Source organism: Pleurodeles waltl, chromosome 11 (genome assembly GCF_031143425.1).
Source record: "Pleurodeles waltl isolate 20211129_DDA chromosome 11, aPleWal1.hap1.20221129, whole genome shotgun sequence".
Lineage (NCBI taxonomy): Eukaryota > Metazoa > Chordata > Amphibia > Caudata > Salamandridae > Pleurodeles > Pleurodeles waltl.
Genome location: NC_090450.1, coordinates 25,584,855 through 25,601,499, shown reverse-complemented (window position 1 = coordinate 25,601,499; position 16,645 = coordinate 25,584,855). Strand labels below are relative to the sequence as shown.

The following is a 16,645-nucleotide window of genomic DNA, read 5'->3' as shown; positions in this document are numbered from 1 at the left end:
CACCCTTTCAAGCATGTCTGCCAGCCCTGCGCCTAGAAGTTCTGCACACAAGAAACATATCAGGATGTGTTTCGCAGCCTCAGACCTGGCTGCACGGACGTTGTCCGCAGATATTCGTTCAGCATTCTCAGAATCCAATATATGATTTCTAACCTCCCCCTAACTAAACTAAACATTAATTGACAGGCGGAGGGCTGCAACACCAGGAGAAATCTACAGGGGTGAACAGACATTACATAGACATATATTATGTGAAGGAAGAGATTTCCGATAACACTCATCTCTCAATCTGATAAAGGCCAAACTATTAACAGAGCACAGAGTACAGCTGCCACCCGCAGAAAGTGCCTAGATACCACGAACAGATCACTGACGATGCATAGCAGCAATTATTTTCAAAGCACAATGAAAGTGACCAGAGGTAACGCTCTGACGCTTCGAGCCTCTCAGTATTACCTCTGCAAGGACCAGGTGCATTTCCAAACTTACTCACCCGCCAACCATGGCTCAAGAGGCCAAAAGAAAAGCAGATCACCACAGATTACCTCTATGTCCTCGGTGAGCACAAGGCTGCAGAGGGGAGGGCACAAGGAGCTCAAAACCACAAGCCACGAGACAGCAGACACAAAGCTTTGGCGGTAGGTCCAGGGCGTAAATCAAAAATGAAAACACGGGGTATTTTGGCCTAAACAAGACACCTTACAGTAGGCGATGTCGCAGTTCCACCACACCCATCAATTTGATGGGGATTTTACAGTCAAAGCTCATATACAATCTTTGCTCTATGTACTGTATGAATACATTTATGCATATAATATATATATGTATTTACAGCTAAACCATACACTTTACTTGTTCCCTGTGCATGCAAAGCGGAAATCGTTTTAACAATACACACGTAATGACATCTAAAGAATGCAGGCGCTTAGAAACACTTCATCATTAGCAAATGTATATACTTGCCCTGCAATTAAACATAAACATAGTAGCAGAGTAGATTATTCATGGAGCCACGTGGCTCTTGAGCTGATACCATGCTAGCTACAAGGTCTCTCTAAATATTCAATTTAAAGGGCCTATCCTAAGATGCCGGCGAAAGGGTGTCTCCCAGTATGCTAGCTAAAGAGCATCTCCAACTGTGCAAGCTAGAGGGACTGTCCCAGGATGCTAGCTAGAGGATGTCCCTCAGTATGCTAGCTAGAGGATGTCCCTCAGTATGCTAGCTAAAGAGAATCACCAACTGTGCAAGCTAGAGGGACTGTCCCAGGATGCTAGCTAGAGGATGTCCCTCAGTATGCTAGCTAAAGAGCATCTCCAACTGTGCAAGCTAGAGGGACTGTCCCAGGATGCTAGCTAGAGGATGTCCCTCAGTATGCTAGCTAAAGAGCATCTCCAACTGTGCACGCTAGAGGGACTGTCCCAGGATGCTAGCTAGAGGATGTCCCTGAGTATGCTAGCTAAAGAGCATCTCCAACTGTGCAAGCTAGAGGGACTGTCCCAGGATGCTAGCTAGAGGATGTCCCTCAGTATGCTAGCTAAAGAGCATCTCCAACTGTGCTAGCTAGAGGGACTGTCCCAGGATGCTAGCTAGAGGGTGTCCCTCAGTATGCTAGCTAAACAGCACCTCCAACTGTGCTAGCTAGAGGGACTGTCCCAGGATGCTAGCTAGAGGGTGTCCCTCAGTATGCTAGCTAAAGAGCATCTCCAACTGTGCTAGCTAGAGGGACTGTCTCAGGATGCTAGCTAAACAGCATCTCCAACTGTGCTAGCTAGAGGGACTGTCCCAGGATGCTAGCTAGAGGACGTCCCTCATTATGCTAGCTAAACAGCATCTCCAACTGTGCTAGCTAGAGGGACTGTCGCAGGATGCTAGCTAGAGGGTGTCCCTCAGTATGCTAGCTAAAGAGCATCTCCAACTGTGCTAGCTAGAGGGACTGTCTCGGGATGCTAGCTAAACAGCATCTCCAACTGTGCTAGCTAGAGGGACTGTCCCAGGATGCTAGCTAGAGGGTGTCCCTCATTATGCTAGCTAAAGAGCATCTCCAACTGTGCAAGCTAGAGGGACTGTCCCAGGATGCTAGCTAGAGGGTGTCCCTCAGTATGCTAGCTAAAGAGCATCTCCAACTGTGCTAGCTAGAGGGACTGTCCCAGGATGCTAGCTAGAGGGTGTCCCTCATTATGCTAGCTAAAGAGCATCTCCAACTGTGCAAGCTAGAGGGGCTGTCCCAGGATGCTAGCTAGAGGATGTCCCTCAGTATGCTAGCTAAAGAGCATCTCCAACTGTGCAAGCTAGAGGGGCTGTCCCAGGATGCTAGCTAGAGGATGTCCCTCAGTATGCTAGCTAAAGAGCATCTCCAACTGTGCTAGCTAGAGGGACTGTCCCAGGATGCTAGCTAGAGGATGTCCCTCAGTATGCTAGCTAAAGAGCATCTCCAACTGTGCTAGCTAGAGGGACTGGCCGGGGATGCTAGCTAGAGGATGTCCCTCAGTATGCTAGCTAAAGAGCATCTCCAACTGTGCAAGCTAGAGGGACTGTCCCAGGATGCTAGCTAGAGGATGTCCCTCAGTATGCTAGCTAGAGGATGTCCCTCAGTATGCTAGCTAAAGAGAATCACCAACTGCGCTAGCTAGAGGGACTGTCCCAGGATGCTAGCTAGAGGATGTCCCTCAGTATGCTAGCTAAAGAGCTTCTCCAACTGTGCTAGCTAGAGGGACTGTCTTGGGATGCTAGCTAAAGAGAATCACCAACTGTGTTAGCTAGAGGGACTGTCCCAAGAAGCTAGCTAGAGGGTATCCCTCATTATGCTAGCTTAAGAGCATCTCCAACTGTGCTAGCTAGAGGGACTGTCCCAGAATACTAGCTAGAGGATGTCCCTCAGTATGCTAGCTAAAGATCATCTCCAACTGTGCAAGCTAGAGGGACTGTCCCAGGATGCTAGCTAGAGGATGTCCCTCAGTATGCTAGCTAAAGAGCATCTCCAACTGTGCAAGCTAGAGGGACTGTCCCAGGATGCTAGCTAGAGGATGTCCCTCAGTATGCTAGCTAAAGAGAATCACCAACTGCGCTAGCTAGAGGGACTGTCCCAGGATGCTAGCTAGAGGATGTCCCTCAGTATGCTAGCTAAAGAGCGTCTCCAACTGTGCTAGCTAGAGGGACTGTCTCAGGATGCTAGCTAAAGAGAATCACCAACTGTGTTAGCTAGAGGGACTGTCCCAAGAAGCTAGCTAGAGGGTATCCCTAATTATGCTAGCTTAACAGCATCTCCAACTGTGCTAGCTATAGGGACTGTCCCAGAATGCTAGCTAGAGGATGTCCCTCAGTATGCTAGCTAAAGAGCATCTCCAACTGTGCAAGCTAGAGGGACTGTCCCAGGATGCTAGCTAGAGGATGTCCCTCAGTATGCTAGCTAAAGAGCATCTCCAACTGTGCAAGCTAGAGGGACTGTCCCAGGATGCTAGCTAGAGGATGTCCCTCAGTATGTTAGCTAAAGAGAATCACCAACTGCGCTAGCTAGAGGGACTGTCCCAGGATGCTAGCTAGAGGATGTCCCTCAGTATGCTAGCTAAAGAGCATCTCCAACTGTGCTAGCTAGAGGGACTGTCCCAGGATGCTAGCTAGAGGATGTTCCTCAGTATGCTAGCTAAAGAGAATCACCAACTGCGCTAGCTAGAGGGACTGTCCCAGGATGCTAGCTAGAGGATGTTCCTCAGTATGCTAGCTAAAGAGCGTCTCCAACTGTGCTAGCTAGAGGGACTGTCTCAGGATGCTAGCTAAAGAGAATCACCAACTGTGTTAGCTAGAGGGACTGTCCCAAGAAGCTAGCTACAGGATGTCCCTCAGTATGCTAGCTAAAGAGCATCTCCAACTGTGCAAGCTAGAGGGACTGTCCCAGGATGCTGGCTAGAGGGTGTCCCTCAGTATGCTAGCTAAAGAGCATCTCCAACTGTGCTAGCTAGAGGGACTGTCCCAGGATGCTAGCTAGAGGGTGTCCCTCATTATGCTAGCTAAAGAGCATCTCCAACTGTGCAAGCTAGAGGGACTGTCCCAGGATGCTAGCTAGAGGATGTCCCTCAGTATGCTAGCTAAAGAGCATCTCCAACTGTGCTAGCTAGAGGGACTGTCCCAGGATGCTAGCTAGAGGATGTCCCTCAGTATGCTAGCTAAAGAGCATCTCCAACTGTGCTAGCTAGAGGGACTGTCCCAGGATGCTAGCTAGAGGATGTCCCTCAGTATGCTAGCTAAAGAGCATCTCCAACTGTGCAAGCTAGAGGGACTGTCCCAGGATGCTAGCTAGAGGATGTCCCTCAGTATGCTAGCTAAAGAGCATCTCCAACTGTGCAAGCTAGAGGGACTGTCCCAGGATGCTAGCTAGAGGATGTCCCTCAGTATGCTAGCTAGAGGATGTCCCTCAGTATGCTAGCTAAAGAGCATCTCCAACTGTGCAAGCTAGAGGGACTGTCCCAGGATGCTAGCTAGAGGATGTCCCTCAGTATGCTAGCTAAAGAGAATCACCAACTGCGCTAGCTAGAGGGACTGTCCCAGGATGCTAGCTAGAGGATGTCCCTCAGTATGCTAGCTAAAGAGCGTCTCCAACTGTGCTAGCTAGAGGGACTGTTTCGGGATGCTAGCTAAAGAGAATCACCAACTGTGTTAGCTAGAGGGACTGTCCCAAGAAGCTAGCTAGAGGGTATCCCTCATTATGCTAGCTTAAGAGCATCTCCAACTGTGCTAGCTAGAGGGACTGTCCCAGAATGCTAGCTAGAGGATGTCCCTCAGTATGCTAGCTAAAGATCATCTCCAACTGTGCAAGCTAGAGGGACTGTCCCAGGATGCTAGCTAGAGGATGTCCCTCAGTATGCTAGCTAAAGAGTATCTCCAACTGTGCAAGCTAGAGGGACTGTCCCAGGATGCTAGCTAGAGGATGTCCCTCAGTATGCTAGCTAAAGAGAATCACCAACTGTGCTAGCTAGAGGGACTGTCCCAGGATGCTAGCTAGAGGATGTCCCTCAGTATGCTAGCTAAAGAGCGTCTCCAACTGTGCTAGCTAGAGGGACTGTCTCAGGATGCTAGCTAAAGAGAATCACCAACTGTGTTAGCTAGAGGGACTGTCCCTAAAAGCTAGCTAGAGGGTATCCCTCATTATGCTAGCTTAAGAGCATCTCCAACTGTGCTAGCTAGAGGGACTGTCCCAGAATGCTAGCTAGAGGATGTCCCTCAGTATGCTAGCTAAAGAGCATCTCCAACTGTGCACGCTAGAGGGACTGTCCCAGGATGCTAGCTAGAGGATGTCCCTCAGTATGCTAGCTAAAGAGCATCTCCAACTGTGCAAGCTAGAGGGACTGTCCCAGGATGCTAGCTAGAGGATGTCCCTCAGTATGCTAGCTAAAGAGCGTCTCCAACTGTGCTAGCTAGAGGGACTGTCTCAGGATGCTAGCTAAAGAGAATCACCAACTGTGTTAGCTAGAGGGACTGTCCCAAGAAGCTAGCTAGAGGGTATCCCTCATTATGCTAGCTTAAGAGCATCTCCAACTGTGCAAGCTAGAGGGACTGTCCCAGGATGCTAGCTAGAGGGTGCCTCCCAGTAGCTAGCTAAAACGCATCTCCAAGTATGCTACCTAGAGAGCACCTCACCGTATTCCAGCTACAGGGCATATCCTACTAAGCCAGTTGAAGGGCCCTGTCCAAGGATGCTAGCTAGAGGGCCATAATCCAGTATGCTAGTGAGATGACCAATCCCAGGATGCTAGCTAGAAGGCATATCCCAGTAATCTAGTTTGGCTGTGTATTCTAGCAAGCTAGCAAGATGGTACAACCAACTAAGAGGTGAACCCCAGCATGCTAGCGACAAATGTTATTCTAGAATGAGTATCCTCGTATGGTACTTGGTGGGTGTAATCTTTCTCGCTAGCTAGAGAACATAACAGAATTTTAGCTAAAACCCATAACCTAATATGCTAGGTAAAATAGTATTACCTTGTTAGATATTGGAAGTATCTCAACACGTTGGATAGAGGGTGTATCCTAGGTCGACAGCTATGGACGTATCCTAGTACGCTAGCTAGAGGGTGCGGACCTTTGGTTACAAGCCACAAGTGTAGGTAGTAAGAGTTGTGCTACACCCTGTGGATAGTTAGGGCTGTCCTCAGAAAGTAGACCCCATAAAGAAACCCACGGGGTGTGGGTTTGGTTATTACCTGGTCCAGTCGTAAGGCACCTCCATCGAAGCGCTGTTTGCGGAGGTTCTTGGCGATGCTGTGCAGGTTCAATACAGCCTGGTGGATCTCGTCGATGGGGTAATGCGGGGCGAGAGGGGGCAGTTCCTCTGGGCTGAACAGCTTACTGGGGTTTTCAATCATACTTTGGGCATGATCATAGCTCAGCTTAACACAGGAGCAAATGATGCTTCTGCCAAACCACTCACTGAGAATCTGAAAGAGAAAAGATTCATTATAGTAACAGTAGGGGGCGCACTGCTCATAAAATACCCGATGGGCTTGAGTTCCTGGTTTGAACTTCAGAAACGTTCACTGATTCTCGAGCACTTTCCGCAAAACATTACCAGGAAGTCCTCTATTCATTGAATATCAGACGGTGGAACAGTAGCACAAAACATTCTACTTGTAAACCATACAAAAAGCACAGATTAATACCCATCCAAATATGTCTACTAACTTTATATTATCTTTTCATGGTCTTTTTAACCATAATCACGTAGTTTTGGGAAAGGTCAATAAGCGAGGACATTGATTAAGTCTACAATTTGGTCTAAAAAGCTCATCCGTACCAGGTTTGGTAGAAGTGGTGTGATAGATCCATTGCATCAAACAGTGACTGTAACTTCTTACGACATCTTATGTTTAAAGAGATTTTTTTTTTTTATTGAAAAGAGATAAACTTTACTTTTCAGAATTTTTAATATGTTCCAGAACACTTTAATCTCAATATAAGAGTGGCCTCATCCATTTGACGGATTCAGCTTAAAGCTCTTGTTAAGCAGGCCTCTCTTAAGATAAGTTTACGTTTGGATCTAGATTTTTGTAAGAATAATGTAAATTTTGATTCAGTAATGAACTCCTTTGTCTTGAATAAATCACAGCATGATGTGTCATGGGGCCCCAGGGTGCTGGACGCCTCTGGGCATTAATCTGCCTAAACATTGTTCCATTACATTTTGAAACATCCAAATGGTATGGTACCCCAAGCATATGTCACTTTTGTAAAAACGGCATCCAGGATTTAAAACATGTTCTGTTTACATGACCAACTTTGCTTTTATATTGTCTTAAGTGGTGGAGACCCCTTTTTTTTTTCTCTTTTGCACGACTGCTGAGGCTAAGCATTTGTTGCTTAACTTGTCAAATGAAATGTTTTGTATCCACGTTTTTAATGTTCTAAAATGTTTTTACCTTTACAATGAAGGTAATATTTTATGCTTTTGGGAGCATTTCGGCTTTTATCCTATTGGTTTGGTGTGTGTATTTTATATCTGTATGTTTTATGTGGACTTCCTAATTAAGTAGATTGACTCATCTGTGTCATAGCACGACCCTGGCTAGACCGCACACATGCTTCATCTAGCGCAGCCAATCATGAGCCCTCCCACACACGGGGGCCAGACGCCTGATCCAATCATCATCTCTGCTCCAGCCCTTGCATGCAGATGTACTAGCCCCGTCTCCAGCTTACCACCCTCACATTCTACTTGTCATTAAAGGTCCAGCTGGAGCAATGAACTAAGCTCTTTGAAGGTGCAGATCACTGGAAGGACATTACCGCAGATAACTGCCTTGCATGTGCTGATCCCGCTTCACTGGTGTCCTACGGAGATCTACATGCGCGGTGCTTGTCCACCTTACGTGGAGAGATTTGCTTTAGCAGCTGCCCAAGCCGTTCACGCAACCGGCGGTCAATCTGCCTCACATGAAACGGAAGTGGAGTTTGTCAAAGATGAAGAAGCAAAAAAATCTCATACAAAGTGGAGAAGGTTCTCGGATTAGCAGCATTTGGCGGCTGACTGGACCACCAAAAAATTGAATAAAAATGTTGTTTGCATAAGGCCACCTGGTGCAGTCGAAAAGGAGGATGCAAAAGGATAATTGATCAAGCCTGAAAGATCAGGATCATGCACTGAATACCCTGGACTCATTACAGGGGGTGGAATTCTATTGTGTCCAGCATCACCCCAATGAATGGAAGCCCTGTGATGAAGCCAGGTGGGACTTTATGGTAATCCTCAGCTTCGGCGCCGTCCGGAGGTAGTCCACAACTGATTTCGTTGAGCCCATTTTCAACAGCCAGTCATCGAGATACAGGAACTCCCGACGTTTGAAGATCGACAGTGATGAATGTAACCACTTTCATAAACACCCAAGGGGCGCTGGCAAGGCCGAAGGGGGGAATAACAAACTGGAAATGCTCTTAGGCTACTTCAAAATGTGAGTAGCGCCTGTGGTCCACAGGCGTAACTGCTGGACGGGTATATGAAAATACGCATCCTGTAACTCCAACATCGGTCTCCTGGAAGCTGAGCCAATGTGAGCGTTTTGAATTTGTCCTTCTGCAAGAAGGACGTTCAGGGATCCGAGATTCACGATAACCCAGAGATCGCCGTCCTTCTTCTGGATAATGGGAGTAGTGGGTATGACAACCGCTGACTTTCTCTAGGCTGGGACACGCTCGATTCACCCTTGGAGAAAAGAGGCATTCTTCTTACGGGAGGATTCACAGATGCTTTTCTCACATTTGATCTCATGTTGGTCGAATATTGGGTGGGCAGGGGAGAAAAGGTAGAGAAACCACTTTAGGAACAATCTGCAAGACTCTTCTGTCCATCACAAGCTATTACTTTGATGCCTATCTGAAAGTGGTTTGGTTATCGACTGGATACGCTCATTCCACTCCAATCAATTTTACCTTTGGCCCAAGTAGGCCCTTTTGAGTGCTCCACCAAAGCATCCTATCCTGTTTGGTCGTGCCACATGGTTTTAACTTTTCACTACTACTGTTTAATATGCATCTGCATTTAAGATAGTCTACATCATGTTTACAAAGTACCTGTCTCAGTTTATACAAATTAATTTCAACATTAAATATCAATTTCAAGGCAACAATTCTTCACTACTCTTACCGGCCACCTTTGGGGATACTCAGTGGTGGATGAAAGCATTTTTGAAGTTCTATCCCACATACATCAGAAATCTTGTTAACAAGGAACAATATGTCTAGCAGGGATAACACGCTCCAGCCTAACTGCTTGGAATGTGCCATCACCCCATGCAGGAGTCTGCAATATATGCACCTAGAGTGACCCGGGCCTTTCTCTTACAGCATAAACCTCTGCAGTGTCTACAACATGTTTTTACTATCTAAACATCCGTGAGAAAGTGCTTGCCATTTCTTTCTTTCCTTTTCTTTCCAAAGAATATGTGGCAAATCCCTTCTTAGTTTTTAAATTCAACAGTGGCAACGCAGCCAATGGCTTCCAGGAAGTCTCCTGTTCAGATTAAAACTAGGGGTGGGAGGAATATTCCATTGCACACGCGGAATTGTTGTAATCTGGCTACCCGCGCATTACTCTTGTAATGCGGAGTTCCAGCCAAATTCCACCAATCGGCATGTGGTAGAATTTTATCCCACCCAGCTCCAGAAATGTAAGCGTGAGCGATATCTGGCATCCCCTAGCATAATTTTCTAACGTGGGCGGGTGTGGTCAGAGGACTGCTTCTCAAGTAGATTTTATACTCGAGAGGAAGAAAAATCAATTCAAAGGGCAACGTGCTCTTGTGAACCTCCTGGTGCCGTTTGTACTGATTTCTCAGCGCTACTGCCGCTAAATTTGCAGCATGAGCAGCGCAACATGGATAATTTCTGTCCATTGGCGGAACTCTGCAGAATCTCCCAGAATTTTTATGTGGCTCCACAGAATTCCACTGAGAAAAACTCTGCAAAGTTCTGTGCCACGCTGATTAAAGCACATGCACAGGCCCAGAGCCAGAATGGAACTTGGACTAAAACAATTTCAATCACTGCACTGTTTCTCAGTTTATAAGGAACGTCTTGAAAACTTTTTGGATGATATACTGTGTCTATTTACAAGACATGATGATCATTTACTGAAACATTCCCTTATTAGATGTACACTTGCTCCCCCCCCCCCCCCCAAAAACGTCTGGTCAAAAAGGCACCTTTCGCAGAAAAATGCTTGAGAGAATGATGTGCACTCAGGAACTCCCTTACCAGACCTAGGACCACCCAAGAACATTTATCATTTTGGATGCAGGTAAAGGCCCTGTTTATTTTATCGTAGCGTCATTTTGCTTTTTGCTACTCTAGAAGCGATGCATGGTTCCCACTATGCTTCTCTTTTCTAGAGCCTCAAGGGTATGGGTTTACAATCTATAAATGTCCACAGAGAAAAACTATGGTCGTTTCTTTTGGTCTAGTGGGAAAGCAGTGTTTAATATGCAGTCCTTGGAGGGTTCGGTTGTCAATCACTCATGTCGTCTCAAAAAGAGTACTATAGCACCATGGAAGCCTAACCAAGATTTTGTATATCTGACTTTGAATGGTAGCTTTTTCGAGAATTCATCTGTACTCTATGCGTCATACAGGGTTCGATCCAAGCACAGTATGACACAGTACGCAATGAAGTCAGTACCTGGTCACTGTTGTTCAAAGGATTAAGATTTTACTAAGAATCAGAAACATTATGCCACAAGATGAACAAAGCCACGCCAACCCAAAACTAGTCAATATTCAAGTCAGGTGAAGAAAGATCCAGTCATCATCTCTGATTACCACTCAAGGGTTGCAGTTGAATTCTTGGGCCCATACCTCAGTTCCTACAAGTCACGGGAAGAAGGCAAGGGACCAGGGGCACTGGGCAGGCCCCGGGAATCTTGGGATGGGACCAGGATGGCACCAAAACATGCTCTTGATAGGGCTAGCTGTTGGATCAACGATCTTGCACTTAAAGAGGGATAGAAGAGTGCACTGCACGGAACAAAAGAAATTGGATGCTGGTCACTCGAGAAGCCTCACATGGTTCGCTCAGAGCTAAGCACTTGGTAGAAATATCCATAAGGGTCTTTCCCGACTTAGAGCAGCTCACCAGCCTGGAATTATGCCGGTTGTTTCAACCAGGGGGCGCAGACGCGTACCATTATTCAAGGTTCCATAAATATAGGATACAGGATAGGTAAACCATTCAATCCAGTCTAGGGGGGATTGCACAAATATCAGCCCGGGGAATTGCCCACAAAGCTGTGAGAGCAGCTGCTACTGCATAGGCAGGAAAGGATACCAATCAGGCAATAAGAAGAAATACAAAATACAAAACGTAGAACCTGGATAGAAATGCAGTGCTAAGTCAAAACTCTGGAAGGAAAAAATAAATGAAAGTGTGAAAGAACAGCCATGAAAGTGCTCGATACAAACGTGTTTCATCTCAAACCAAGGACAGAACAGACAGCATTTAAAAGATACGGTAATTTTAGAATTTTATGCTATTCACCTGGGTAGACATTTTCTGGGAATCAAAAAAGTGCGCTGTCCCGCGTGTCCGACTTCAGTGCACTCTGGTAAGGTGACTAGCTTAGGTCAATGGATGTATCCTTTTCAGGATGCTTGGAGCATCACCCGCAGGAGTGGACCATGGATGCGAGTAGGCCAAACGCAGTCTCTTTATTCATGAGCAGTTGGGTAAAAGGAGAAGGTTTCATCCATGTTTTGCTAACGGCGCCCAACCAACTACCTTACGAGCTCCCATCTCAAAGAATGATACCCCCCAGGAGAGGAGTTATCGTACTAACCAAGTACCATTGGTTTTCATGATCTGTATCGCCATGGGTACATCTTTGTATGGAGCAGGGTACATTAGGGTACCGGAAACGGCCCTGAAGAACTGCCACCGACCTCTTCTGGGCACCAAAATAAGAAACATGTTGGCCATGCTCTAGAACTCAAGTGTCAATATTATCCCACAAGTTACTATTCCATAGATAATTTAAATATGAACACTGTCCCAACTCACTTCATGCCCTCCTACCTAGACAGAGAAGGGCAAATATCTTTTGTTTTGTCTGACGAACATCAGACTCGGACATAAAATATCTCTGGCAAAGAGCCCCCATGTGGGGCCCGTTGGCTACTGAGACGCCCACCCAACAAGGACCACGGGCCAAGGATGAAGCCTGCCAGTTCGGTTGGTGAGCATCTCTGCGCCTTGGAAAGGATACGTCCAGTGACCAGAATAAGTCCATCCACCCACAGATTGCCAGTAAGTAGGACCTGCGGAACAACACACTTTCTGATACTAAATCTGACCGGAGGGGACGCGTGCTGGACCGCCAGACACCTCTCATACCTAAATCCATCTTTCTTCCGAACTGGACAGTTCTTTAGTGTGACCGGTGCCAGTTGTGATGTTGACAGACCATGTATATTCACCCTTACACAAACCCCACAACTTCATGGAGTGAAAAGCTTTACCTTTCCGTCTGGTGATAACTTCCAGATTACAGAAAAGGTCAGGCGATCCGCCATGGGATTGAGACTGCACAGCTCCTCACACAGCAGCCGGGGCAGCATGGGAATCACCTGAGGGAACAGGAGAGACATGTCACAGAAAGAAGAGTTAAGACATGTATTGTAAAATGGAAAGGAAGCAGTCAGACATCCAAGCTAAGGCAAAGATTAATTAAACAGAGACATTTCCCTTTAGCAACAGAACACGTGGTGCTTGGGCAACCACTTACCAAGACATTCCACCCTAGATGGAGGCAGACATTATGGGCATGCAAAAGACATAAACATGACGACTTTCATGGGGAAATCCGGTTTTACCTACAAGTACTGCTAACAACATATACCTGACCTTCTGAAACAAGATTTAAGGCAGAAAATCCAAACGTGGGTCTCTAAGACTTTAGACAAACACTGATATCTGATGTATGAAAAAGGTACCTGTAAACCATATTTATCTAGCAATGGCATCATTCAACGACGGCAAGCATTTCAAGCCTCCTCTTCGGTGGACGGGTTTAAGATGCACCCCGGGAACCACATTCGGATTCTTGCGCACCAGTGTGCCCATATTTCAATATTTAAGCTTCATAGAGGAAGAGGCAATCACTCACCAATGATGACAATATATCATAAGAGCCATCAATTCTACAGCGTCTGTCATTCCATAGACTGATATTATTTAAATTTGGAATTTAAGTGAAATACAGCCTCCCCCCTCCCCAATTTAAAGAGGTCCCACAGAACCGCTTGTGCCTCTCTCGAGCAGTTTTTTGTATTCACATTTAGGCAGCAGGGAGAGTGAGAAAGTATAAGTTTCGCCGTGTGATCCTTCTACAACTGTCCCGGAGAGTCTGCAAAGTCCTGGATGAGTCTACCAGTGGCACTGAGCGAGCTCTTACTCAGTGTCTCAAGCTTCTCTGCACCGTTATCGACACAGACGGGGCACATCATGTTCTGCCTTGTTATGGCCTCTTCAGAGAAGGGTAGACCCTTGTCCGACTGCCCACCTAGACCCATCGTGACTATCTTGTGGGCCTCCTCTGCCCCTTATGTACTCTTTTTACCATCTTCTTGGTTTCAACAGCAGGTGAGTCTCTTTTCTACTGTTGCTGTAGCCTTCTGAAGGAATGCATGTGCAGCCACCAACTGCTTTTATTTTTTATTTTAGTTTTTTTTGTAAAGAGTAGTATACAAATACAGTAGCATATTCATTCACCTGGAAAAGCATTGTAGCAAATACCCTCAAGCGATAAATATTTTAGAAAAACATAATGAAACAAAGTTCATTTTTCTTCGGCTACTCAATATGTACCTCCGCATTACCCCAGATATAAACAGCTTTCTGAAAGGTTTGCTCCTGTCTCAGCTTGATAGGGTGGCTAACTTAGAGCACACATCCATGAATTTATTCCGCCACTGGCCGGTGTGTAAGAGGCTCATGGTCCAGCCACCCCTCAGCTATTCACAGTGGCCCAACTAAGACGGCCGCCAGCTGATTTAAGCAACACTCCAAAGCAAGGGTTTCGTACTCAATGTCAGAAGCCCCTCAATAGGTAAAACCTAATAAAGAATAAACACTTTAGAGGTTTGTGCAAGTAAGAAGGCTAAATATATTTCTCGTGGCTTCACCCAGGGCTCAGAGAGGCCGCTCAAATGCTTCTACTGCACGGTTGAGTTCCCAGGCATGCACCGGTTGGCAAGTCAAGGGAGTTCCCGAGAGGCATTTTATGAAATCCTACAGTTGCATATCTAAGCACAGAGTTCTTTCCATCTTCTGCAAGATCCATCTTGATAACCAGGATGTAACCAGCGATGCTACCTATGTGCTAACCAGCCACACTGAACACTCCCCATGCGGAGGGTGTTGCACAGAGATCAGAGCTGCCTAACGAGCTGTGCTTAGATTTCTTGATTTTCAACCTCGTGTGAATGGGGAAGAACACAGGCACAGTGGCCTGCAAGAGACTTCAGACATCCTGCTCTGAATTTGTTTTCCTAAAAAGGGAAACTTTTTTGTTTTAAAGCAGCTCAAGTTCATTATAAGTGCATTTAAAAACCAGCGTAATGATTGAGAACACATCAGGGGGAGCAGGTAAGATTCCTAGACCACTGCCTCCCTGCTCCCTCTCCCACCCTTAAGACTTTTTGTGATGTTTCATTTGGGTCTTATTACAATCTGGGTTTCCGAGGTGGCTGCTCTCTCCCTACTTGAAGCCAATGCTCATTCAAGCGGTCTTGGTCAGATGTTTACAAAAAATGACATTTATTAAAAGCGCTCAGTTGTTTAATGCCAATAATGGTCTTCCAAGGTTAAACATGAGAAGGCTTTTGAAAGGTTGAAGAGGATTAAGACCAATTTACATGTGAACAAGCCAATTTATTTATGTTTGTTTGTACATATTTTTTTTTTAACAAACCTTGGGTGTGTTCTTTTTATTAGTGTAGAAATAAACAGCAGAACGCCCTTGTTGAAAAGTATTATAACCAGATGAAGTTTCATCCAAGAGTGGAAAACTTTAGTTCTTTTTTAGTTACACCATTAACAAAAAAAAAAAAAAAAAAAAAAAAAAAAACTGTGCCATGGATCGATGACAGTGTTTCATCTTTCTCATTACTGGACTTCTTAAGGGCAATTTACACATTTTGCTTCTTCTTCGGAATATTGTGCCCCTTAATTTGGTGGAGTAACTATATGCTTGGCTGATTTCATATTGAATATTCGGATAATGTAAGTTTCTGCCACTCAAAATCTAAAATTCATCCTCAGCTGATATATAATGTATCATCAATATAGATGTCAACCTATGGCATATTTTCAATACAGATTAGTGATGGAATGTTTTCTGATAGCTTTCGTTCACTAAAGGCAAAAATATGTTGCTTAAGACTTGCTTTTAAAAGGATCTACCTATGTATGGGTGACTAAACTCCTTGTATTCTGTTTTGTACACTCAAAGTGGGGTTGTGATGTAGGACTCATCCCTCTTTCTTTATGAAGAAATGCGGATGGGACTTCAATTTGCAGGCAACTGATTGTAGTGGAATCTAATAAGCTTGTACACCACGCTTGCCATGGCCAAGCTGAAGCGGTACCTGTGGGAAAGTACTTATTGGTTGGCTAGATAAATTAATCTCTCCTACTGAAAATAACTACTTGTGACAAGTTTGCACTTCCTGTCCGAAGTAAATCGACTTGATCTGTGGTCCACTGTGCAACACACAGAGTTTCTGCATCTGAAACCGATCTAGTTCCCAATGGCGGCACACTATCATTCTCTGTTCAATACTCCAGCCAGTTTGTTTCCTCCAGACAGTTGTTTGAGTCACACGGACTTGGAGAGTCATGCACCAGCCCTGTAACATGAGTCTCATTTGATGGTTTTGGATAACCATGCACCAAAGTTCTTTACTATAATTTCCTGAGAGTTTGACAAAGCCAATTGCAAAGCCAAGGCCATTGCCATATTTTCAATTTTATTTCTTTTTAGCCTATCATAGCCGGGCCTCTGATAAGATTTTTCCTTGAGGAACATGAAAAAAGTTTTCTCAAGGCTAATCATAAAATGTTCTTGCCAGCTTCCAACTAGAACATATTAGATGCATCATCATCAAGTGGAGACCATTCCCTCCTGTTCTGGAGAAGGATATAATGTGTGCTGCACTTGTAAGCCCCTGCCTGATTCATGAAGCCATGGCATGCATTGTCCTCATCACTTTCCTCTCTATGGTCATGCTCGTCGACCTCAACCTAAGTGCGGCAGATAAGTCAGGATAGCATCAAAGAGTTTTCAGAGATGACTCGATCGACCTATACGATCAGGTTGAGAGAGAAGGACCTCTGAAGAAGGATGGTCTTGCTTGGAAACGGATGCACAGAATGTTCTGGGAGTTCATGTATCATTTTCTTTGACACTTGAGAACATCTAAAGGTACACCCTGGAACTTTTAATGGGCCACTGAAAAGGGTCACTTCTGGCAGTCTCCTATATCTAGAATTACCTGATCGCCATCCCAGTTTGCCAAAAGGAAAATTAATGCATTGACTTCTTACACTTTTAAGTTTACGCCAAGAATCAGGTCTAGCAGGCACGGGGGACAGAATACTGAATCTGTTTTAGC

The 16,645-nt window shown here is 45.4% G+C and overlaps 1 protein-coding gene across 2 annotated transcripts in view; it reads right to left on the bottom strand.

The window, feature by feature from the left end:
- DIS3L2 (DIS3 like 3'-5' exoribonuclease 2) overlaps positions 1-16,645 on the bottom strand; it is a 714,887-nt gene that overhangs the window by 263,124 nt on the left and 435,118 nt on the right. For both annotated transcript variants that reach the window (XM_069212876.1, XM_069212877.1), the window contains 2 exons: positions 12,491-12,598; positions 6,196-6,429 (listed from right to left, as the gene is read on the bottom strand). In XM_069212876.1, coding sequence (XP_069068977.1) covers positions 6,196-6,429; positions 12,491-12,598 — 342 coding nt within the window. The remainder of the gene's footprint in view (positions 1-6,195; positions 6,430-12,490; positions 12,599-16,645) is intronic.